Source organism: Oncorhynchus nerka, linkage group LG2, assembly GCF_034236695.1.
Source record: "Oncorhynchus nerka isolate Pitt River linkage group LG2, Oner_Uvic_2.0, whole genome shotgun sequence".
Classification (NCBI taxonomy): Eukaryota; Metazoa; Chordata; class Actinopteri; order Salmoniformes; family Salmonidae; genus Oncorhynchus; species Oncorhynchus nerka.
Genome location: NC_088397.1, coordinates 94,249,673 through 94,276,358, shown reverse-complemented (window position 1 = coordinate 94,276,358; position 26,686 = coordinate 94,249,673). Strand labels below are relative to the sequence as shown.

At 47.2% G+C, this 26,686-nt stretch overlaps 1 protein-coding gene and 1 long non-coding RNA gene across 3 annotated transcripts in view; both read left to right on the top strand.

The window, feature by feature from the left end:
- LOC115131901 (E3 ubiquitin-protein ligase RNF123) overlaps nt 1–16,932 on the top strand; it is a 296,244-nt gene extending 279,312 nt beyond the window's left edge. Inside the window, exons 38-39 of the mRNA XM_065004357.1 lie at nt 13,967–14,052; nt 16,325–16,932. Of these exons, the coding sequence (XP_064860429.1) occupies nt 13,967–14,052; nt 16,325–16,427 (189 nt within the window). The 3' untranslated portion in view covers nt 16,428–16,932. The remainder of the gene's footprint in view (nt 1–13,966; nt 14,053–16,324) is intronic.
- A 1,009-nt stretch (nt 16,933–17,941) lies between these two features.
- LOC135561921 (uncharacterized) lies at nt 17,942–21,028 on the top strand. Of its 2 annotated transcripts, none has more exons than XR_010459801.1 (2): nt 17,942–18,532; nt 18,598–21,028. It is a non-coding gene; the product is annotated as an uncharacterized LOC135561921 (long non-coding RNA). The 2 variants fall into 2 exon arrangements; XR_010459800.1 differs by having other exon boundaries at nt 18,572–21,028.
- The last annotated feature ends 5,658 nt before the right edge of the window (nt 21,029–26,686 follow it).

Here is a 26,686-nt window from a genome sequence, read left to right as displayed (position 1 = left end):
CCCATGGTGTGGTCTGCTATTCTGGTCCCATGGTGTGGTCTGCTATTCTGGTCCCATGGTGTGGTCTGCTAGTCTAGTCCCATGGTGTGGTCTGCTCGTCTAGTCCCATGGTGTGGTCTGCTCGTCTAGTCCCATGGTGTGGTCTGCTCGTCTAGTCCCATGGTGTGGTCTGCTCGTCTAGTCCCATGGTGTGGTCTGCTCGTCTGGTCCCATGGTGTGGTCTGCTAGTCTGGTCCCATGGTGTGGTCTGCTCGTCTGGTCCCATGGTGTGGTCTGCTAGTCTGGTCCCATGGTGTGGTCTGCTAGTCTAGTCCCATGGTGTGGTCTGCTAGTCTGGTCCCATGGGGTGGTCTGCTAGTCTGGTCCCATGCTGTGGTCTGCTAGTCTGGTCCCATGGTGTGGTCTGCTCGTCTGGTCCCATGGTGTGGTCTGCTAGTCTGGTCCCATGGTGTGGTCTGCTAGTCTAGTCCCATGGTGTGGTCTGCTCGTCTGGTCCCATGGTGTGGTCTGCTAGTCTGGTCCCATGGTGTGGTCTGCTCGTCTGGTCCCATGGTGTGGTCTGCTAGTCTGGTCCCATGGTGTGGTCTGCTAGTCTGGTCCCATGGTGTGGTCTGCTAGTCTGGTCCCATGGTGTGGTCTGCTCGTCTAGTCCCATGGTGTGGTCTGCTCGTCTAGTCCCATGGTGTGGTCTGCTAGTCTGGTCCCATGGTGTTGTCTTCTGGTCTGGTACCATGGTGTCTGGTCCCATGGTGTGGTCTGGTCCCATGGTATGGTCTGGTACCATGGTGTGGTCTGCTAGTCTGGTACCATGGTGTGGTCTGCTAGTCTGGTACCATGGTGTGGTCTGGTCCCATGGTGTGGTCTGCTAGTCTGGTCCCATGGTGTGGTCTGTTAGTCTGGTCCCATGGGGTGGTCTGCTAGTCTGGTACCATGGTGTGGTCTGTTAGTCTGGTCCCATGGGGTGGTCTGCTAGTCTGGTACCATGGTGTGGTCTGCTCGTCTAGTACCATGGGGTGGTCTGCTAGTCTGGTCCCATGATGTTGTCTTCTGGTCTGGTCCCATGATGTTGTCTTCTGGTCTGGTCCCATGATGTTGTCTTCTGGTCTGGTCCCATGGTGTGGTCTGCTAGTCTGGTCCCATGGTGTGGTCTGCTCGTCTAGTCCCATGGTGTGGTCTGCTAGTCTGGTCCCATGCTGTGGTCTGCTCATCTAGTCCCATGGTGTGGTCTGGTCCCATGGTGTGGTCTGCTCATCTAGTCCCATGGTGTGGTCTGCTAGTCTAGTCCCATGGTGTGGTCTGCTAGTCTAGTCCCATGTTTTGGTCTGCTCGTCTAGTCACATGGTTTGGTCTGCTCGTCTAGTCCCATGGTGTGGTCTGCTCGTCTGGTACCATGGTGTTGTCTTCTGGTCTGGTCCCATGGTGTGGTCTGCTCGTCTGGTACCATGGTGTTGTCTTCTGGTCTGGTCCCATGGTGTGGTCTGCTAGTCTGGTCCCATGGGGTGGTCTGCTAGTCTGGTCCCATGCTGTGGTCTGCTAGTCTGGTCCCATGGTGTGGTCTGCTCGTCTAGTCCCATGGTGTGGTCTGCTCGTCTAGTCCCATGGTGTGGTCTGCTCGTCTAGTCCCATGCTGTGGTCTGCTAGTCTGGTCCCATGGTGTTGTCTTCTGGTCTGGTACCATGGTGTCTGCTAGTCTGGTCCCATGGTGTGGTCTGGTCCCATGGTGTGGTCTGGTCCCATGGTATGGTCTGGTACCATGGTGTGGTCTGCTAGTCTGGTACCATGGTGTGGTCTGCTAGTCTGGTACCATGGTGTGGTCTGGTACCATGGTGTGGTCTGGTCCCATGGTGTGGTCTGTTAGTCTGGTCCCATGGGGTGGTCTGCTAGTCTGGTACCATGGTGTGGTCTGCTCGTCTGGTACCATGGGGTGGTCTGCTACTCTGGTCCCATGATGTTGTCTTCTGGTCTGGTCCCATGATGTTGTCTTCTGGTCTGGTCCCATGATGTTGTCTTCTGGTCTGGTCCCATGATGTTGTCTTCTGGTCTGGTCCCATGATGTTGTCTTCTGGTCTGGTCCCATGGTGTGGTCTGCTCATCTAGTCCCATGGTGTGGTCTGGTCCCATGGTGTGGTCTGGTCCCATGGTGTGGTCTGCTCATCTTGTCCCATGGTGTGGTCTGCTAGTCTAGTCCCATGGTTTGGTCTGCTCGTCTAGTCCCATGGTGTGGTCTGCTCGTCTGGTACCATGGTGTTGTCTTCTGGTCTGGTACCATGGTGTGGTCTGCTAGTCTAGTCCCATGGTGTGGTCTGCTTGTCTGGTCCCATGGTGTGGTCTGCTCGTCTGGTCCCATGGTGTGGTCTGCTATTCTGGTCCCATGGTGTGGTCTGCTAGTCTAGTCCCATGGTGTGGTCTGCTTGTCTGGTCCCATGGTGTGGTCTGGTCCCATGGTATGGTCTGCTAGTCTGGTCCCATGGTGTGGTCTGCTCTGTCTAGTCCCATGGTGTGGTCTGCTCGTCTAGTCCCATGGTGTGGTCTGCTCGTCTGGTCCCATGGTGTGGTCTGCTATTCTGGTCCCATGGTGTGGTCTGCTAGTCTAGTCCCATGGTGTGGTCTGCTCGTCTAGTCCCATGGTGTGGTCTGCTCGTCTAGTCCCATGGTGTGGTCTGCTCGTCTAGTCCCATGGTGTGGTCTGCTCGTCTGGTCCCATGGTGTGGTCTGCTAGTCTGGTCCCATGGTGTGGTCTGCTCGTCTAGTCCCATGGTGTGGTCTGCTCGTCTAGTCCCATGGTGTGGTCTGCTCGTCTAGTCCCATGGTGTGGTCTGCTCGTCTAGTCCCATGCTGTGGTCTGCTAGTCTGGTCCCATGGTGTTGTCTTCTGGTCTGGTCCCATGATGTTGTCTTCTGGTCTGGTCCCATGGTGTGGTCTGCTAGTCTGGTCCCATGGTGTGGTCTGCTCGTCTAGTCCCATGGTGTGGTCTGCTAGTCTGGTCCCATGCTGTGGTCTGCTCATCTAGTCCCATGGTGTGGTCTGGTCCCATGGTGTGGTCTGCTCATCTTGTCCCATGGTGTGGTCTGCTAGTCTAGTCCCATGGTTTGGTCTGCTCGTCTAGTCCCATGGTGTGGTCTGCTCGTCTGGTACCATGGTGTTGTCTTCTGGTCTGGTACCATGGTGTCTGGTCCCATGGTGTGGTCTGGTCCCATGGTATGGTCTGCTAGTCTGGTCCCATGGTGTGGTCTGCTCGTCTAGTCCCATGGTGTGGTCTGCTCGTCTGGTCCCATGGTGTGGTCTGCTCGTCTGGTCCCATGGTGTGGTCTGCTAGTCTAGTCCCATGGTGTGGTCTGCTAGTCTAGTCCCATGGTGTTGTCTGCTAGTCTGGTCCCATGGGGTGGTCTGCTAGTCTGGTCCCATGGGGTGGTCTGCTAGTCTGGTCCCATGCTGTGGTCTGCTAGTCTGGTCCCATGGTGTTGTCTGCTCGTCTAGTCCCATGGTGTGGTCTGCTATTCTGGTCACATGGTGTGGTCTGCTAGTCTAGTCCCATGGTGTGGTCTGCTTGTCTAGTCCCATGGTGTGGTCTGCTCGTCTAGTCCCATGGTGTGGTCTGCTCGTCTAGTCCCATGGTGTGGTCTGCTCGTCTGGTCCCATGGTGTGGTCTGCTAGTCTGGTCCCATGGTGTGGTCTGCTCGTCTAGTCCCATGGTGTGGTCTGCTCGTCTAGTCCCATGGTGTGGTCTGCTCGTCTAGTCCCATGCTGTGGTCTGCTAGTCTGGTCCCATGGTGTTGTCTTCTGGTCTGGTACCATGGTGTCTGGTCCCATGGTGTGGTCTGGTCCCATGGTATGGTCTGGTACCATGGTGTGGTCTGCTAGTCTGGTACCATGGTGTGGTCTGCTAGTCTGGTACCATGGTGTGGTCTGGTCCCATGGTGTGGTCTGCTAGTCTGGTCCCATGGTGTGGTCTGCTCGTCTGGTACCATGGGGTGGTCTGCTAGTCTGGTCCCATGATGTTGTCTTCTGGTCTGGTCCCATGATGTTGTCTTCTGGTCTGGTCCCATGATGTTGTCTTCTGGTCTGGTCCCATGGTGTGGTCTGCTAGTCTGGTCCCATGGTGTGGTCTGCTCGTCTAGTCCCATGGTGTGGTCTGCTAGTCTGGTCCCATGCTGTGGTCTGCTCATCTAGTCCCATGGTGTGGTCTGGTCCCATGGTGTGGTCTGCTCATCTAGTCCCATGGTGTGGTCTGCTAGTCTAGTCCCATGTTTTGGTCTGCTCGTCTAGTCACATGGTTTGGTCTGCTCGTCTAGTCCCATGGTGTGGTCTGCTCGTCTGGTACCATGGTGTTGTCTTCTGGTCTGGTCCCATGGTGTGGTCTGCTAGTCTGGTCCCATGGTGTGGTCTGCTAGTCTGGTCCCATGGTGTGGTCTGCTAGTCTGGTCCCATGGTGTGGTCTGCTCGTCTAGTCCCATGGTGTGGTCTGCTCGTCTGGTCCCATGGTGTGGTCTGCTAGTCTGGTCCCATGGTGTGGTCTGCTAGTCTAGTCCCATGGTGTGGTCTGCTAGTCTGGTCCCATGGGGTGGTCTGCTAGTCTGGTACCATGGTGTGGTCTCCTAGTCTGGTCCCATGGTGTGGTCTGCTAGTTTGGTCCCATGGTGTGATCTGGTCCCATGGTGTTGTCTTCTCATCTAGTCCCATGGTGTGGTCTTCTGGTCTAGTCCCATGGTTTGGTCTGCTCGTCTAGTCCCATGGTGTGGTCTGCTAGTCTGGTCCCATGGTGTGGTCTGCTAGTCTAGTCCCATGGTTTGGTCTGCTAGTCTAGTCCCATGGTGTGGTCTGCTAGTCTCGTACCATGGTGTGGTCTGCTAGTCTCGTACCATGGTGGTCTGCTAGTCTCGTACCATGGTGTGGTCTGTTAGTCTCGTAGCATGGTGTGGTCTACTAGTCTCGTACCATGGTGTGGTCTACTAGTCTCGTACCATGGTGTGGTCTGCTAGCCTCGTACCATGGTGTGGTCTGCTAGTCTCGTACCATGGTGTGGTCTGCTAATCTCGTACCATGGTGTGGTCTGCTCATCAGTAGACATTTCCTCTCACATCCCTTCAATTTCTACCCTCTTTTTTTGATGAGCTAATTAGTGAAGGTGTGCCCGTTCATCCAGGCCCAGTTGAGTCCCGGTGATGTAAACATTATCGGTACTTTACCCTACACCTTAGAGACTGCTGCCCTATGTACACTGAACAAAAATATGAACACAACATGTAAAGTGTTGGTTTCATGAGCTAAAATAAAGTATCTCAGAAATGGTCCATTCGCACAAAAAAGCGTATTACTCTCAAATTTTGGCCACAAATTTGTTTGAGGTCAATATAATCCAGCCACCTGACTGGTGGGGCATATCAAGAAGCTGATTAAACGGTATGATGATTACACAGGTGCACCTTGTGCTGGGGACATTAAAAAGCCACTCTTAAAATGCACAGTTTTGTCAACACAATGCCACAGGTGTCTCAAGTTTTGAAGGAGCGTGCAATGCTGACTGCAGACATGTCTACCAGAGCTGTTGCCAGAAAATTAAATGTTCATTTCTCTACCATAAGCCGCCTCCAACGTCGTTTTAGATCATTTGGCAGTATGCCCATCCGGCCTCACAACCGCAGACCACTTGTCCGGTGTCGTGTGGACAAGCGGTTTGCTGATGTCAACGTTGTGAACAGAGTGCCCGGTGGTGGTGGTGGTGGTGGTGGTGGTGGGGTTATGGTATGGGCAGGCATAAGCTACGGACAACAAACACAATTGCAGTTTATCGATGGCAATCTGAATGCACAGTGATAACATAATGAGATCCTGAGTCCCCGTTGTCGTGCCATTCATTTTCCTCCATCACCTCATGTTTCAGCATGGTAACGCACGGCCCCACGTCGCAAGGATCTGTACACCATTCCTGGAAGCTGAACATGCCCCAGTTCTTCCATGGCCTGCATACTTACCAGACATGTCCCCACGCAGGGTTTTCCTGTGCGTATCCAAGCAGGCTGAATAATACTCCCCGTGGCTCCCAAAGTTGTAATCGGTAACATTTATCGTTATCGTTGACCCGAGACCACACACACACATAGGCAGTCAGTCAGTCTGAAAAGCCCTGCTTTTACTGCTGCTGTGATCTCTTTCTGTTAAAGCACGACTTCGTTGTGCCTGATCAGCACATTCTGTCTGCGTCCCAAATGTCACTCTATATTCCCTATTATCGTGCCCTAATTTGGCCAATAGCCCTATGGGACGATTTAGCGCACTAGATTGGGAATAGGGTGCCATTTTTGGGACGTATCCTCTGACTTGACTGGAGAGGAGGAAGGGAGGGAGGAATATCTATCGCATAGAGCCACTCCCAACAAAATTGGATGGGAGGTGTTCTGTTAAGCTACCTCTAAACACACACACACCTCTTCACCACTAAGCCCTCTGAATCATATCTCTGCCTCCGCAGCGTATACCTCTAAACACACACACACCTCTTCACCACTAAGCCCTCTGAATCATATCTCTGCCTCCGCAGCGTATAACTCTAAACACACACACACCTCTTCACCACTAAGCCCTCTGAATCATATCTCTGCCTCCGCAGCGTATACCTCTAAACACACACACACCTCTTCACCACTAAGCCCTCTGAATCATATCTCTGCCTCCGCAGCGTATACCTCTAAACACACACACACCTCTTCACCACTAAGCCCTCTGAATCATATCTCTGCCTCTGCTGTGCTCTGTAGGTGTTGTATGTATACTGTGTACATACCTACACCTATACAGTTATAATCTGCTGTGCTCTGTAGGTGTTGTATGTATACTGTGTACATACCTACACCTATACAGTTATAATCTGCTGTGCTCTGTAGGTGTTGTATGTATACTGTGTACAGGGGGGGACCTCTGAACTCCACAGGGGGGACCTCTGAACTCCACAGGGGGTGGAGGAAACCTCTGAACTCCACAGGGGGACCTCTGAACTCCACGGGGACCTCTGAACTCCACAGGGGGGACCTCTGAACTCCACAGGGGGTGGAGGAAACCTCTGAACTCCACAGGGGGACCTCTGAACTCCACGGGGGGGGTGGAGGAAACCTCTGAACTCCACAGGGGGGCCTCTGAACTCCACAGGGGGGTGAAGGAAACCTCTGAACTCCACAGGGGGTGGAGGAAACCTCTGAACTCCACAGGGGGGTGGAGGAAACCTCTGAACTCCACGGGGGGGGTGGTGTCAATAACATTTACATTCTCAAACGCTGAGCCTGTTCCAAGCACCCTGCCTACAAGATGGAACCTTCAAGGTGAATGTTACTGTACTGTGTGAATGTTACTGTACTGTGTGAATGTTACTGTACTGTGTGAATGTTACTGTACTGTGTGAATGTTATTGTACTGTGTGAATGTTACTGTACTGTGTGAATGTTATTGTACTGTGTGAATGTTACTGTACTGTGTGAATGTTATTGTACTGTGTGAATGTTATTGTACTGTGTGAATGTTATTGTACTGTGTGAATATGTTATTGTACTGTGTGAATGTTACTGTTCTGTGTGAATGTTACTGTTCTGTGTGAATGTTACTGTTCTGTGTGAATGTTACTGTTCTGTGTGAATGTTATTGTACTGTGTGAATATGTTATTGTACTGTGTGAATGTTATTGTACTGTGTGAATATGTTTTAGAATATTTGTATTCTGTACAGGCACTGAGTCATTTAGGTTAGTATTGTGGAGTAACTACAATGTTGTTGATCCATCCTCAGTTTTCTCCCATCACAGCCATTAGTCTATAACTGTTTTAAACTCACCATTGGCCTCATGGTGAAATCCCTAAGTGGTTTCCTTCCTCTCTGGCAACTGAGTTAGGAAGGACACCTGTATCTTTGTAATGTCTGGGTGTATTGATGCACCATCCAAAGTGCATTTAATAACTTCATTTTTTACTTCGCTCGAAGGGATATTAAATGTCTGCTTTTAATTTAGGCTTTTTATTACCCATCTATATCGAATCAAATTTATGAAGCCTTTTTATTTTACATCAGCTGATGTCACAAAGTGCTGTACAGAAACCCAGCCTGAAAACCCAAAGAGCAAGCAATGCAGAGGTAGAAGCATGGTGGTTAGTGAAAAACTCAGAGGGGTGTCCAGTCCGTTCTGGCTGTGCCGGTGGAGACGATAAGAGTACATGGACATTAAGGCCAGATTGTTCTTCAAGATGTTCAAACATTCATAGATGACCAGCAGGGTGATATAATTATCTGAATGGTTGTACAGTAGGTACCCTTCTTTACGATGCATTGGAAACCAATGCATACATACACTCAAGTAGTATTTGGTATCATTGCCTTTAAATTGTTTAACTTGGGTCAAACGTTTCAGGTAGCCATACACACGTTTCCAACAATAAGTGGGGTGAATTTTGGCCCATTCCTCCTGACAGAGCTGGTGGAACTGAGTCAGGTTTTTAGGCCTCCTTGCTCGCACAAGCTTTTTCAGTTCTGCCCACACATTTTCTATAGGATTGAGGTCAGGGCTTTGTGATGGCCATTCCAATACCTTGACTTTGTTGTCCTTAAGCCATTTTGCCACAACTTTGGGTCATTGTCCGTTTGGAAGACCCATTTGCGACCAAGCTTTAACTGATGTCTTGAGATGTTGCTTCAATATATCCACATATTTTGTGAATTGCACCAGTCCCTCCTGCAGCAAAGCACCCCCACAACATGATTCTGCCACCCCCGTGCTTCACTGTTGGGATGGTGTTCTTCAGCTTGCAAGCATCCCCCTTTTTCCTCCAAACATAACGATGGTCATTATGAACAAAAAGTTGTATTTTTGTTTCATCAGACCAGAGGACATTTCTCCTAAAAGTACGATCTTTGTCCCCATGTGCAGTTGCAAACTGTAGTCGGGATGTTTTATGTCTGTTTTGGAGCAGTGGCTTCTTCCTTGCTGGGCTGCCTTTCAGGTTATGTCGATATAGGACTTGTTTTACTGTGGATATAGATACTTTTATACCCGTTTCCTCCAGCATCTTCACAAGGTCCTTTGCTGTTGTCTAGGGATTGATTCAACAAAGTATTGACTCCAAGTTGAAGAAACATTGCAAGGATGATTTGATTAGCTCAGTAAGATTGTGACCTGTTGCTACAAGAAAAGGACAACCATTGAAGAACAAACACCATTGTAAATACAACCTATATTTGTTTCTTTTCCCTTTTGTAATTTAACTGTATATAGACATATGACATTTGAAGTGTCTTTCATCTTTTGGAACTTTTGTGATGTTTTCTGTTTCTTTTTGTGTTTGTCACGTTATCTATTTCACTTGCTTTGGCAATGTAAACATTATGTTTCCCATGTCAATCAATCCCCTTAAATTGACATTTAATTTATATGAGAGCAAGAGAGAGAGAGGCGCACAGAGAGAGAATGCCAAGTGTCAATTCTGGAGGAAACCTGGCACCAACCCTACGGTGAAGCATAGTAGTGGCAGTATTATGCTGTGGGGATGTTTTCCAGTGGCAGGGACTAGGAGACTAGTCAGGATCGAGGGAAAGATGAACAGAGCAAAGTACAGAGAGATCCTTGATGAAAACCTGCTGCAGAGCTCTCAGGACCTCAGACTGGGGTGAAGGTTCACCTTCCAACAGGACAACGACCCTAAGCACACAGTCAAGACAACGCAGGAGTGGCTTCGAGACAAGACTGAATGTCCTTGAGTGGCCCAGCCAGAGCCCGGACTTGAACCCGATCGAACATCTCTGGAGAGACCTGAAAATAGTTGTGCAGCCACGCTCCCCATCCAACCTGACAGAGCTTGAGAAGATCTCCAGAGAAGAATGGGAGAAACTCCCCAAATATAGATGTGCCAAGCTTGTAGCATCGTACCCAAGAAGACAAGGCTGTAATCACTGCCAAATACACTGAAACAAAGTACTGAGTAAAGGGTCTGAATACTTATGTATATGTAAAAAACAACGATGTTGCAAAAATGTATTATTGTATTGTTTTAGCTTTGTCTATATGGGGTACATTGTGTGTAGATTGATGAGGGGGAAATGTAATCAATTTCATTCACACAGTACAATAACATTCACAGAGCACAGTACAATAACATTCACACAGTACAATAACATTCACAGAGCACAGTACAATAACATTCACAGAGCACAGTACAATAACATTCACACAGTACAATAACATTCACACAGTACAATAACATTCACAGAGTACAGTACAATAACATTCACACAGTACAGTCATTTTTCAATTATAGGGTATTTTGTGTAGATGTAATCCATTTTATAATAAGGCTGTAACCTAACAAAATGTGTAAAAAGTCAAGGGGTCTGAATACTTTCCGAAGGCACTGTGTTTGTTTGTGTTGTCACTGCAGGAGAGTTGGTGTCAAAAAGGGTCTATGTCCAGGTAGCCATTTGATTGGCTATTTAGCAGTCTTGAAGCTTGGGGGTAGAAGCTGTTCTGGTTCCAGACTTGGTGCACTGCTACTGCTTGCTGTTAAGTAGCAGGGTAAACAGTATATGACTTGGGTGGCTGGAGTCTTTGACAATTTTCAGGGCTTTCCTCTGACATCGCCTGGTATAGAGGTCCTGGATTGAAGGGAGCTCGGCCCCAGTGATGTACTGGGCCGTACTCACCACCCAGTGATGTACTGGGCCGTGCTCACCACCCAGTGATGTACTGGGCCGTACTCACCACCCAGTGATGTACTGGGCCGTGCTCACCACCCAGTGATGTACTGGGCCGTGCTCACCACCCAGTGATGTACTGGGCCGTGCTCACCACCCAGTGATGTACTGGGCCGTGCTCAACACCCAGTGATGTACTGGGCCGTGCTCAACACCCAGTGATGTACTGGGCCGTGCTCACCACCCAGTGATGTACTGGGCCGTACTCACCACCCAGTGATGTACTGGGCCGTGCTCAACACCCAGTGATGTACTGGGCCGTGCTCACCACCCAGTGATGTACTGGGCCGTGCTCACCACCCAGTGATGTACTGGGCCGTGCTCACCACCCAGTGATGTACTGGGCCGTGCTCACCACCCAGTGATGTACTGGGCCGTGCTCACCACCCAGTGATGTACTGGGCCGTGCTCAACACCCAGTGATGTACTGGGCCGTGCTCAACACCCAGTGATGTACTGGGCCGTGCTCAACACCCAGTGATGTACTGGGCCGTGCTCAACACCCAGTGATCTACTGGGCCGTGCTCACCACCCAGTGATGTACTGGGCCGTGCTCACCACCCAGTGATGTACTGGGCCGTGCTCAACACCCAGTGATGTACTGGGCCGTGCTCAACACCCAGTGATGTACTGGGCCGTGCTCAACACCCAGTGATGTACTGGGCCGTGCTCACCACCCAGTGATGTACTGGGCCGTGCTCACCACCCAGTGATGTACTGGGCCGTGCTCACCACCCAGTGATGTACTGGGCCGTGCTCAACACCCAGTGATGTACTGGGCCGTGCTCAACACCCAGTGATGTACTGGGCCGTGCTCAACACCCAGTGATCTACTGGGCCGTGCTCAACACCCAGTGATGTACTGGGCCGTGCTCACCACCCAGTGATGTACTGGGCCGTGCTCAACACCCAGTGTAACGCTTTGCGGTCGGGTGCCTTGCAGTCGAAGTACCAATCGGTGATGTCATGATGCTCTCAATGGTGCAACTTTTATAAGGAACGAACAGTGTGTCGTTACGGAAACGATCAATGCTTGAGTTGGGCTAATCCTCACTAGTTCAGAGTAACGGCACTTCAAACGTTTTGACCTAATTGAGTCTGGCATCTCTTTTAGCATATCGGATCTAAAATATAATGAATATGGATCTAAATACAAAGACTTATCGGTCCAGTTCAAGTCCTGGACACAACTACCTTAGCGCTGTCTGGCACGCTGTCTGGCACACTGTCAAATAGTGGTTTTCTTTACCATTTCTTTTCTTCAGCCTGGCCTCCCTCTTCCCTCCTCTTCCCTCTTCTTCCCTCCCCTCCCCATCCTCCCTCATAAATAAATCAGGTTATTACGGTCCATAGTAATTATATGGATGTTTATTCCAATATCACCTCAAGCCTTCCTCTATACATATTAGTCTGCCGTGACATTATATAGCCTAGGTATTCCTAGTTATGCAGTGGTGGTAGATTTATTGTCCTTGGTAGTTGTTGCCTTTGGCTAGAAAGTACCTATGTGTGACCATGCTGTTGTTTTCAACATGTCATTTAGATGTACAGTACCAGTCAGAAGTTTGGACACACCGACTCATTCAAGGGTTTTTTTTTTTTTTTTTTACTATTTTCTGCATTGTACAATAGTAGTGAAGACATCAAAACTATGAAATAACATCATATGGAATCATGTAGTAACCACTTCAAAGTAGCCACCCTTTGCCTTGATGACAGCTTTGCACACTCTTGGCGGCCATCTTGAAGCATGTGGGGACAGCGGACTGGGATAGGGAGAGATTGAATATGTCCGTAAACTCACCAGCCAGCTGGTCTGCGCATGCTCTGGGGACGCGGCTAGGGATGCTGTCTGGGACGGCAGCCTTGCGAGAGTTAACACGTTTAAATGTCTTACTCACGTCGGCCACAGAGAAGGAGAGGCCACATTCCTTGGTAGAGGGCACTGTATTGTCCTCAAAGGTGTGTCTGAGCCGTTGAATTGCGACTCTACTTTGTACTGAAATTTTGTACTGAAAGTTTGATTGCCTTACGGAGGGAATAACTACACTGTTTTGTATTCGGCCACATTCCCAGTCACATTTTCGGGGTTAAATGCAGTGGTTCGCCCTTTCAGTTTTGTGCGAATTCTGTCATCTATCCACGGTTCCTGTTAGGGTAGGTTTTAATAGTCACAGTGGGTACAACATCTCCTATACACTTCCTTATAAACTCACTGACCGAATCAGTGTATACATTGATATTCCCAGAGGCTTCCCGGAACATATCCCAGTCCGCTTGATCAAAACAATCTTGAAGCGTGGATTCCGATTGGTCAGACCAGTGTTGAATAGTCCTTAGCACGGCTACATCTTTTTGAGTTTCTGCCTATGGGAATGGAGGAGCAAAATGGAGTTGTGGTCACATATGCCGAAAGGAGAGAGTTGAGAGAGGACCTAGCACCTAGCCCTGAGGGACACCAGTAGAGATGACCTAGTACCTAGCTCTGGGGGACACCAGTAGAGAGGACCTAGCACCTAGCCGTGGGGGACACCAGTAGAGGACCTAGCACCTAGCCCTGAGGGACACCAGTAGAGATGACCTAGCACCTAGCCCTGAGGGACACCAGTAGAGATGACCTAGCACCTAGCCCCGAGGGACACCAGTAGAGCGGACCTAGCACCTAGCCCTGGGGGACACCAGTAGAGCGGACCTAGCACCTAGCCCTGAGGGACACCAGTAGAGAGAACCTAGTACCTAGTCCTGAGGGACACCAGTAGAGATGACCTAGTACCTAGCCCTGGGGGACACCAGTAGAGATGACCTAGTACCTAGCCCTGGGGGACACCAGTAGAGATGACCTAGTACCTAGCTCTGGGGGACACCAGTAGAGAGGACCTAGTACCTAGCCCTGGGGGACACCAGTAGAGAGGACCTAGTACCTAGCCCTGGGGGACACCAGTAGAGAGGACCTAGCACCTAGCCCTGGGGGACACCAGTAGAGCGGACCTAGCACCTAGCCCTGGGGGACACCAGTAGAGCAGACCTAGCACCTAGCCCTGTGGGACACTAGTAGAGAGGACCTAGCACCTATCCCTGGGGGACACCAGTAGAGAGGACCTAGCCCTGGGGGACACCAGTATAGCAGACCTAGCACCTAGCCCTGGGGGACACCAGTAGAGCGGACATAGTACTGTACACTTACAGTGCAAAATGTGTAGGCTGTTAGTCTTCTATCTCTATCTAACTGTCACTCTCCCCCCAGCCCACCAGTGAGGAAGACCTGTGTCCTATCTGCTATGCACACTCCATCTCTGCTGTCTTCAAACCCTGTTCTCACAAGTCCTGCAAGTAAGTTACCATCATCAGCCTTGTATTTTTAAAATATATATTGTCCTTTTTTTTGTCTGATATTTCACCTTTTGACCAACTAGGACTTTATTGTAAAATATAATTTGTTCTCAATGCCTTAGGCCATTTGGCAAAAACAATTTTTTTGTTTTTATAAAAACATTTTTTGTATCCCCAAAATCATGTCAACAACAACCGTTCATGTCCCCCCTCCCCTCCTCCATCCAATACGTACACACAGCACTTTCTGCTCTGTTATTTACAGGCATTATCATCATTATCATGTGATGACAGAGTTCTCTTCATCTCAAATGCCTCTCATGTCTTCACTTAACTGCGGGGACGTAATGGAATGTGTGATGTGAATGGCATGAATGTTTAATTGCTGAAATGTCGATAGACCTTCCGGCGACGTGTTCACAGCCGTAGAGCCATCTCGCTATATTAAACCCATTTGACTAGTTCTCAGTTCTCCAGCACCGGTTGCCATCTCGCTATATTAAACCCATTTGACTAGTTCTCAGTTCTCCAGCACCGGTTGCCATCTCGCTATATTAAACCCATTTGACTAGTTCTCAGTTCTCCAGCACCGGTTGCCATCTCGCTATATTAAACCCATTTGACTAGTTCTCAGTTCTCCAGCACCGGTTGCCATCTCGCTATATTAAACCCATTTGACTAGTTCTCAGTTCTCCAGCACCGGTTGCCATCTCGCTATATTAAACCCATTTGACTAGTTCTCAGTTCTCCAGCACCGGTTGCCATCTCGCTATATTAAACCCATTTGACTAGTTCTCAGTTCTCCAGCACCGGTTGCCATCTCGCTATATTAAACCCATTTGACTAGTTCTCAGTTCTCCAGCACCGGTTGTATATCTAAACAGATTTTTAAATCTTAATAGTATATTATGTATTCATTATGTATAGAAATGTGAAATTATATGACATATATTAATTGCATTATTAAATATTCCCATTGGTTTATGGGTACTGAAAGGAGAGCGTTTACCAAGGGTAGGATTGGCAGGAAAACATTCATATAATTGGTACATTATATATTTCACAATTTAACTTCTGCTTCCTTGAGAATCCTGTCACCTTGCGTTGATTCATCTATTCGGACGACAGAAAAATATGGATTCTGTCCTTGAGCGTCTGCTACCCCAGATATGATTGAGAAGTACCAAATATGAGTCTCTGTCCCCCCACAGATAATTTATCACACACACACACCCTCTCTCACACACACACACCACCCTCTCTCTCTCGCTCTCTCACACACACACACCTCTCTCTCTCTCTCTCTCACACACCCTCGCTCTCTCACACACCCTCGCTCTCTCACACACCCTCGCTCTCTCACACACCCTCGCTCTCTCACACACCCTCGCTCTCTCACACACCCTCTCTCTCACACACCCTCTCTCTCTCGCTCTCTCACACACCCTCTCTCTCTCGCTCTCTCACACACCCTCTCTCTCTCTCGCTCGCTCTCTCACACACACCCTCTCTCTCTCGCTCGCTCTCTCACACACACCCTCTCGCTCTCTCACACACACCCTCTCGCTCTCTCACACACACCCTCTCGCTCTCTCACACACACCCTCTCTCTCTCTCACACACACCCTCTCTCTCTCTCGCTCTCTCACACACACCCTCTCTCTCTCTCGCTCTCTCACACACACCCTCTCTCTCTCTCGCTCTCTCACACACACCCTCTCTCTCTCTCGCTCTCTCACACACACCCTCTCTCTCTCTCGCTCTCTCACACACCCTCTCTCTCTCGCTCTCTCACACACCCTCTCTCTCTCTCGCTCTCTCACACACACTCTCTCGCTCTCTCACACACACCCTCTCGCTCTCTCACACACCCTCTCTCTCTCTCGCTCTCTCACACACCCTCTCTCTCTCTCTCGCTCTCTCACACACCTCTCTCTCTCTCGCTCTCTCACACACACCCTCTCTCTCTCTCGCTCTCTCACACACCCTCTCTCTCTCTCTCGCTCTCTCACACACCCTCTCTCTCTCTCGCTCTCTCACACACCCTCTCTCTCGCTCTCTCACACCCTCTCTCTCTTGCTCTCACACACCCTCTCTCTCTCGCTCTCTCTCTCACACGCACACCCTCTGTATCTCTCTCACTCTCTCTCTCTCTCACACACTCTCTCTCTCTCACACACACACACACACACACACGACTGTAACCTTCTTCTCTGTCTCTCTCTCGTCTGTCTGTCTCTCTGTCTCTCTCTCTGTCTGTCTGCCCCCCCAGAGCCTGTATAAATCAGCACCTGATGAACAACAAGGACTGTTTCTTCTGCAAGGCCACCATCACTGGAGTGGAGGACTACAGCAAGAAGCCTACTGCATCTTAACACCACACACACACACACACACACACGGCTCGGACACCATCACTGGAGTGGAGGACTACAGCAAGAAGCCTACTGCATCTTAACACCACACACACACACACGGCTCGGACACCATCACTGGAGTGGAGGACTACAGCAAGAAGCCTACTGCATCTTAACACCACACACACACACGGCTCGGACAACAGAAACCACATTGAACACACACCTGAGAGACCCCTGGTGCAATCTCTCACACAGAGCATACAGGTACACACACACACACACACACACACTCACACACACTACCACTCACTTTGCCCCCTGACAGCTTAGAAACTCTCCATATTGATCACCAGGCCAGAAAACAGGAACAGTCACTTCTACTCCACAAGCCGTGTTAATCCGACAGCTCCCCAGATAACTCCCATGTCTCTCCCCCTCTCTCCCCTCCCTTCACCTGTTAAATGATTCCCATGTCTCCCCCCCTCTCTCCCCCTTCACCTGTTAAATGATTCCCATGTCTCTCCCCTCTCTCCCCCTTCACCTGTTAAATGATTCCCATGTCTCTCCCCTCTCTCCCCCTTCACCTGTTAAATGATTCCCATGTCTCTCCCCCTCTCTCCCCCCTTCACCTGTTAAATGATTCCCATGTCTCCCCCCTCTCCCCTTCACCTGTTAAATGATTCCCATGTCTCCCTCTCTCCCCCTTCACCTGTTAAATGATTCCCATGTCTCTCCCCCTCTCTCCCCTCCCTTCACCTGTTAAATGATTCCCATGTCTCTCCCCCCTTCACCTGTTAAATGATTCCATGTCTCTCCCCCTCTCTCCCCCTTCACCTGTTAAATGATTCCCATGTCTCTCCCCTCTCTCCCCCTTCACCTGTTAAATGATTCCCATGTCTCTCCCCCTTCACCTGTTAAATGATTCCCATGTCTCTCCCCTCTCCCTCCCTTCACCTGTTAAATGATTCCCATGTCTCTCCCCCTCTCTCCCCCTCACCTGTTAAATGATTCCCATGTCTCTCTCCCCTCTCTCCCCCTCACCTGTTAAATGATTCCCATGTCTCTCCCCCTCTCTCCCTCCTTCACCTGTTAAATGATTCCCATGTCTCTCTCCCCCTCTCTCCCCTCACCTGTTAAATGATTCCCATGTCTCTCCCCTCTCCCCCTCACCTGTTAAATGATTCCCATGTCTCTCTCCCCCTCACCTGTTAAATGATTCCCATGTCTCTCCCCCTCTCTCCCCTCCCTTCACCTGTTAAATGATTCCCATGTCTCTCCCCTCTCTCCCCCTTCACCTGTTAAATGATTCCCATGTCTCTCCCCTCTCCCCCTCACCTGTTAAATGATTCCCATGTCTCTCCCCTCTCTCCCCCTCACCTGTTAAATGATTCCTATGTCTCTCTCCCCTCTCTCTCCCCTCACCTGTTAAATGATTCCCATGTCTCTCTCCCCTCTCTCCCCCTCACCTGTTAAATGATTCCCATGTCTCTCCCCCTCACCTGTTAAATGATTCCCATGTCTCTCCCCCTCACCTGTTAAATGATTCCCATGTCTCTCCCCCTCACCTGTTAAATGATTCCCATGTCTCTCCCCCTTCACCTGTTACAGATAACAAAAATTATATAGTGAGTCTTCACTTTCTGGTTCTCCTCAAGGCTCAAAGCCTCTCGATCCACTCAGATATCCAAAACCAAGTAGTTTTCTGTTCCTGCAGGTTGCTTGTTATCTCATTACAGGACTTTATCAGCCAATAAAAACACAAATATCTTATAACACAGTTGATGTCCATATTAGAGAAGACAGCTGTAGGATGGATGGGCAACCTCTGATACAGGTGAGGTGTTAGTTTGGACAGGACAGGTGAGGTGTTAGTTTGGACAGGACAGGTGAGGTGTTAGTTTGGACAGGGCAGGTGAGGTGTTAGTTTGGACAGGACAGGTGAGGTGTTAGTTTGGACAGGACAGGTGAGGTGTTAGTTTGGACAGGACAGGTGAGGTGTTAGTTTGGACAGGGCAGGTGAGGTGTTAGTTTGGACAGGGCAGGTGAGGTGTTAGTTTGGACAGGGCAGGTGAGGTGTTAGTTTGGACAGGACAGGTGAGGTGTTAGTTTGGACAGGGCAGGTGGACAGGGCAGGTGAGGTGTTAGTTTGGACAGGGCAGGTGAGGTGTTAGTTTGGACAGGACAGGTGAGGTGTTAGTTTGGACAGGGCAGGTGAGTTGTTAGTTTGGACAGGACAGGTGAGGTGTTAGTTTGGACAGGACAGGTGAGGTGTTAGTTTGGACAGGGCAGGTGAGGTGTTAGTTTGGACAGGGCAGGTGAGGTGTTAGCTTGGACAGGGCAGGTGAGGTGTTAGTTTGGACAGGGCAGGTGAGGTGTTAGTTTGGACAGGACAGGTGAGGTGTTAGTTTGGACAGGACAGAAGACAGTGGTGTCTCTCATTCTTCCTCTTCATTATATCACAACATCCCAGTGTAACCTTGTCCCTGCCTGGATACAGTAGTACAGTACCTTTAGATATGACCTATATATCACAACATCCCAGTGTAACCTTGTCCCTGCCTGGATACAGTAGTACAGTACCTTTAGATATGACCTATATATCACAACATCCCAGTGTAACCTTGTCCCTGCCTGGATACAGTAGTACAGTACCTTTAGATATGACCTATATATCACAACATCCCAGTGTAACCTTGTCCCTGCCTGGATACAGTAGTACAGTACCTTTAGATATGACCTATATATCACAACATCCCAAATAACACCTTATTCCCTTTATAGTGCACTACTTTACAACAGAGACCTATGAGCCATTTGGGAAGCGGCCTGTGTGTTCTGTCTCACCTGAGGGGTGTGTGTGTGTGTTCTGTCCCACCTGAGGTGTGTGTGTTCTGTCTCACCTGAGGTGTGTGTGTGTGTTCTGTCTCACCTGAGGTGTGTGTGTGTGTTCTGTCTCATCTGAGGTGTGTGTGTGTGTTCTGTCTCATCTGAGGTGTGTGTGTGTGTTCTGTCTCATCTGAGGTGTGTGTGTGTGTTCTGTCTCACCTGAGGTGTGTGTGTGTGTTCTGTCTCACCTGAGGTGTGTGTGTGTGTGTGTGTGTTCTGTCTCACCTGAGGTGTGTGTGTGTGTGTGTGTGTGTGTTCTGTCTCACCTGGCGTGTGTGTGTGTTCTGTCTTACCTGGTATGTGTGTGTGTGTTCTGTCTTACCTGAGGGGTGTGTGTGTGTGTTCTGTCTCACCTGAGGGGGGCTGTGTGTGTGTGTTCTGTCTCACCTGAGGTGTTCTGTCCTTTCTGTCACACCTACCTGTCCGCCACGATCCATTGTGGACACCTGAACATTCGTCTCTATGACGGGTGTCTTTCAGAAGTCCTCTGGCTACGTTTACACAGGCAGCCCAGTTCTGATCTTTTGCCACCTAATTGATATTTTGCCAATTAAAAGATAAGAATTGGACTGCCAGCGTAAAAGGACGTAACGTAACGCCCGTATGACTTGGAGAGAAGTCTACACATCATCGCCTTGCCATTCCACCAAAATACATGGAATGCCCATCGGAAGGACTACGGTCTGGGATGGTAATATAAGGTCTGGGATGGTAATAGAAGGTCTGGGATGGTAATAGAAGGTCTGGGATGGTAATAGAAGGTCTGGGATGGTTATAGAAGGTCTGGGATGGTAATAGAAGGTCTGGGATGGTAATAGAAGGTCTGGGATGGTAATAGAAGGTATGGGATGGTTATAGAAGGTCTGGGATGGTTATAGAAGGTCTGGGATGGTTATAGAAGGTCTACAGGGAATCTATATGTTATCCGATAGGGTCTCAGTGGATATAAGGTCTGCAGGAATCTATATGTGATCCGATAGGGTCTCAGTAGATATAAGGTCTGGGATGGTTATAGTAGATCTACAGGAATCTATATGTGATCCGATAGGGTCTCAGTAGATATAAGGTCTGGGATGGTTATAGTAGATCTACAGGAATCTATATGTGATCTGATAGGGTCTCAGTAGATATAAGGTCTGGGATGGTTATAGTAGATCTACAGGAATCTATATGTGATCCGATAGGGTCTCAGTAGATATAAGGTCTGGGATGGTTATAGTAGATCTACAGGGATCTATATGTGATCCGATAGGGTCTCAGTAGATATAAGGTCTGGGATGGTTATAGTAGATCTACAGGGATCTATATGTGATCCGATAGGGTCTCAGTAGATATAAGGTCTGGGATGGTTATAGTAGATCTACAGGGATCTATATGTGATCCGATAGGGTCTCAGTAGATATAAGGTCTGCATGACACTATACACTTGGGACACTTATTAACATGTTTCCATATAATCATATTGGTGTGTGTTATTGTGTAAGTGTGTGTGTGGTGTGTGTGTCTTAGTGTGTAAGAGGTTCCCCCTGGTTTAGGCTATACTGCTGTGCTAGCCAAGGGATTTTTAGGTTGTATAAGCAATATTAAATATGGACTGTTGTTGTTTTTTTTGGTGTGTATTTTTGGAAGTGGAAGGGAGGAGGGAACGGAGAGGGGTATTGCTTCTTATTTCTCCCTGGTGACTGAGACACATATTGATGATGTAACAGCAGTAAATTATTTATCCTAAAGCGATTGACTACTGTGGTTTTTTGGGGGGGGGGCAGAAAGGAGAGAGGGGGTGTGATGTATGAGAGACAAAGATATCATTAGTTTTTATGTGATTCCTTTTTTACAATTTTTAATTCAGTTTAATTTCAGTTAGTTTTCGGACCTGTTTTGCTCATTTTTATTAACACTGAACAAAAATCTAAACGCAAAATGTAAAAGTGTTGGTTCCAAGAGTTGAAATAAAAGATCTCAGAAATTTTCCATTCGCAAAAAAAAACGTTTTTCTCTCAAATGTTGTGCACAATTTTTTTTTTATCCCTGTTAGTGAGCATTTCTCCTTTTTTATTTTATTTAACCTTTATTTAACTAGGCAAGTCAGTTAAGAACACATTCTTATTTACAATGACAGCCTACCTGGGAACAGTGGGTTTAACTGCCTTGTTCAGGGGGGAGAACGACAGATTTTTACCTTGTCAGCTCGGGGATTCGATCTTTCGGTTACAGGCCCAACGCTCTGACCTCTCGACTGCTTGCCGCCCCCTTTGCCAAGATAATCCATCCACCTGACAGATATATCAAGAAGCTAATTAAACAGCATGGTCGGTCATTCATTACAAAGGTGCACCTTGTGCTGGGGACAGTAAAAACCCACTCTATAATATGCAGTTTAGTCATGACACAATGCCACCGATGTCTGAAGTTGAGGGAGTGTGCCATTGGCTGACTGCAGAAAGGTCAAATATACACTGGAGTTGCTTACAAAGACAAAACATTGTATGTTCCTATGTGGCCTTTAACTTAAATTAGCTTAAATCTACGGCAAGACTTGAAAATGTCTAGCAATGATCAACAATCAACTTGACGGAGAATAATGGGCAAATATTGTACAATCCAGATGTGCAAAACTCTGATTTATCTCATTTACATAGGTATTCACACTTGAGTTTTTGGACATTTCTGTATATCATTTTCAATACATTTACAAAAACAAAAATGGTTAAACATGTTTTAATTTTGTCATTATGTGATAATAGTGTGTAGATGGGTGAGGAAAACTAATCTATTTCATCCATTTTGAATTTAAACTGCCACACAACCAAATGTGGAATCAGTCAAAATGGTATGAATACTTCTGAAGGCACTGTAGATCATTCACTCTGGCCTGAGCTGGAATATAAAGTGATCAGATTACACACACACACACACTGGATAATCTGAGTGCAGATTAATCTGGATAATCTAATGTGCATTGTGGGTACATTACTCTTAATGCATTTCTGCAACATTATTGTTCTTGAGTCCATAAACCTGATGATTAAACTAAGTTTCAGTGCTGATCATTAAATGCCCTCCACTGGGGATTAACTTCAGTAACACCTAACCTACAGCCTACTGTTATAATACATGATACAGGTATAATACATGATGATACAGGTATAATACATGATGATACAGGTATAATACATGATACAGGTATAATACATGATGATACCTACAGCCTGCTGTTATAATACACGATACAGGTATAATACCTGATTATACAGTTATAATACATGATGATACAGGTATAATACATGATACAGGTATAATACACGATGATACAGATATAATACACAATGATACAGATATAATACACAATGATATCAAATCAAATTTTATTTGTCACATACACATGGTTAGCAGATGTTAATGCGAGTGTAGCGAAATGCTTGTGCTTCTAGTTCCGACAATGCAGTGATAACCAACAAGTAATCTAACTAACAATTCCAAAACTACTGTCTTATACACAGTGTAAGGGGATAAAGAATATGTACATAAGGATATATGAATGAGTGATGGTACAGAGCAGCATACAGTAGATGGTATCGAGTACAGTATATACATATGAGATGAGAATGTAGACAAAGTAAACAAAGTGGCATAGTTAAAGTGGCTAGTGATACATGTATTACATAAGGATGCAGTTGATGATGTAGAGTACAGTATATACGTATGCATATGAGATGAATAATGTAGGGTAAGTAACATTATATAAGGTAGCATTGTTTAAAGTGGCTAGTGATATATTTACAACATTTCCCATCAATTCCCATTATTAAAGTGGCCGGAGTTGGGTCAGTGTCAATGACAGTGTGTTGGCAGCAGCCACTCAATGTTAGTGGTGGCTGTTTAACAGTCTGATGGCCTTGAGATAGAAGCTGTTTTTCAGTCTCTCGGTCCCAGCTTTGATGCACCTGTACTGACCTCGCCTTCTGGATGATAGCGGGGTGAACAGGCAGTGGTTCGGGTGGTTGATGTCCTTGATGATCTTTATGGCCTTCCTGTAACATCGGGTGGTGTAGGTGTCCTGGAGGGCAGGTAGTTTGCCCCCGGTGATGCGTTGTGCAGACCTCACTACCCTCTGAGAGCCTTACGGTTGAGGGCGGAGCAGTTGCCGTACCAGGCGGTGATACAGCCCGCCAGGATGCTCTCGATTGTGCATCTGTAGAAGTTTGTGAGTGCTTTTGGTGACAAGCCAAATTTCTTCAGCCTCCTGAGGTTGAAGAGGCGCTGCTACGCCTTCTTCACGACGCTGTCAGTGTGAGTGGACCAATTCAGTTTGTCTGTGATGTGTATGCCGAGGAACTTAAAACTTGCTACCCTCTCCACTACTGTTCCATCGATGTGGATAGGGGGGTGTTCCCTCTGCTGTTTCCTGAAGTCCACAATCATCTCCTTAGTTTTGTTGACGTTGAGTGTGAGGTTATTTTCCTGACACCACACTCCGAGGGCCCTCACCTCCTCCCTGTAGGCCGTCTCGTCGTTGTTGGTAATCAAGCCTACCACTGTTGTGTCGTCCGCAAACTTGATGATTGAATTGGAGGCGTGCGTGGCCACGCAGTCGTGGGTGAACAGGGAGTACAGGAGAGGGCTCAGAACGCACCCTTGTGGGGCCCCCGTGTTGAGGATCAGCGGGGAGGAGATGTTGTTGCCTACCCTCACTACCTGGGGGCGGCCCGTCAGGAAGTCCAGTTATACAGGTATAATACATGATGATACAGGTATAATACATGATACTGTTATAATACACGATGATACAGGTATAATACACGATGATACATGTATAATACACGATGATACAGGTATAATACATGATGATACAGATATAACACATGATGATACAGGTATAACACACGATGATACAGGTATAATACACAATGATATAGATATAATACATGATGATACAGGTATAATACATGATACAGGTATAATACATGATACTGTTATAATACATCATGATACAGGTATAATACATGATGATACCTACAGCCTGCTGTTATAATACATGATACACCTAACTTACAGCCTGCTGTTATAATACATGATGATACAGGTATAATTGATGATACAGGTATAATACACGATGATACAGGTATAATACATGGTACAGGTATAATACATGATGATACAGGTATAATACATGATACTGTTATAATACATGATGATACAGATATAATACATGATGATACAGGTATAATACACGATGATACAGGTATAATACACGATGATACAGATATAATACATGATGATACATGATACAGGTATAATACATGATGATACAGGTATAATACATGATGATACCTACAGCCTGCTGTTATAATACATGATACACCTAACCTACAGCCTGCTGTTATAATACATGATGATACAGGTATAACACATGATGATACAGGTATAATACATGATGATACAGGTATAATACATGCTGATACAGGTATAATACATGATGATACAGGTATAATACACGATGGTACAGGTATAATACATGATGATACAGGTATAATACATGATACTGTTATAATACATGATGATACAGGTATAATACACGATGATACAGGTATAATACATGATGATACCTACAGCCTGCTGTTATAATACATGATACAGGTATAATACATGATGATACAGGTATAATACATGCTGATACAGTTGTAATACAGGATGATACAGGTATAATACATGACGATACAGGTATAATACATGATACTGTTATAATCAATGATGATACAGGTATAATACATGATACTGTTATAATCAATGATGATACAGGTATAATACATGATACTGTTATAATCAATGATGATACAGGTATAATACATGATACTGTTATAATCAATGATGATACAGGTATAATACATGATGATACAGGTATAATACATGATACAGGTATTATTATTATTTTATTTTTTTCACCTTTAGTTAACCAGTTAGGCTAGTTGAGAACAAGTTCTCATTTACAACTGCGACCTGGCCAAGATAAAGCATAGCAGTGTGAACAGACAAAGAGTTACACATGGAGTAAACAATTAACAAGTCAATAACACAGTAGAAAAAAAGAGAGTCTATATACATTGTATGCAAAAGGCATGAGGAAGTAGGCGAATAATTACAATTTTGCAGATTAACACTGGAGTGATAAATGATCAGATGGTCATGTACAGGTAGAGATACTGGTGTGCAAAAGAGCAGAAAAGTAAATAAATATAGACAGTATGGGGATGAGGTAGGTAAAATTGGGTGGGCTATTTACCGATAGACTATGTACAGCTGCAGCGATCGGTTAGCTGCTCAGATAGCTGATGTTTGAAGTTGGTGAGGGAGATAAAAGTGTCCAACTTCAGCGATTTTTGCAATTCGTTCCAGTCTCAGGCAGCAGAGAACTGGAACGAAAGGCGGCCAAATGAGGTGTTGGCTTTAGGGATGATCAGTGACATACACCTGCTGGAGCGCGTGCTACGGGTGGGTGTTGCCATCGTGACCAGTGAACTGAGATAAGGTGGAGCTTTACCTAGCATGGACTTGTAGATGACCTGGAGCCAGTGGGTCTGGCGATGAGTATGTAGCGAGGGCCAGCCGACTAGAGCATACAGGTCGCAGTGGTGGGTGGTATAAGGTGCTTTAGTAACAAAAGGGATGGCACTGTGATAAACTGCATCCAGTTTGCTGAGTAGAGTATTGGAAGCTATTTTGTAGATGACATCGCCGAAGTCGAGGATCGGTAGGATAGTCAGTTTTACTAGGGTAAGTTTGGTGGCGTGAGTGAAGGAGGCTTTGTTGCGGAATAGAAAGCTGACTCTAGATTTGATTTTAGATTGGAGATGTTTGATATGAGTCTGGAAGGAGAGTTTACAGTCCAGCCAGATACCTAGGTACTTATAGATGTCCACATATTCTAGGTCGGAACCATCCAGGGTGGTGATGCTAGTCAGGCATGCAGGTGCAGGCAGCGAACGGTTGAAAAGCAGGCATTTGGTTTTACTAGCGTTTAAGTTAGAGTTTAAGTTGGAGGCCACGGAAGGAGTGTTGTATGGCATTGAAGCTCGTTTGGAGGTTAGATAGCACAGTGTCCAAGGAAGGGCCGGAAGTATACGGAATGGTGTCATTTGCGTAGAGGTGGATCAGGGAATCGCCCGCAGCAAGAGCAACATCATTGATATATACAGAGAAAAGAGTTGGCCCGAGAATTGATCCCTGTGGCACCCCCATAGAGACTGCCAGAGGACCGGACAACATGCCCTCCAATTTGACACACTGAACTCTGTCTGCAAAGTAGTTGGTGAACCAGGCAAGGCAGTCATTAGAAAAACAGAGGCTACTGAGTCTGCCGATAAGAATATGGTGATTGACAGTCGAAAGCC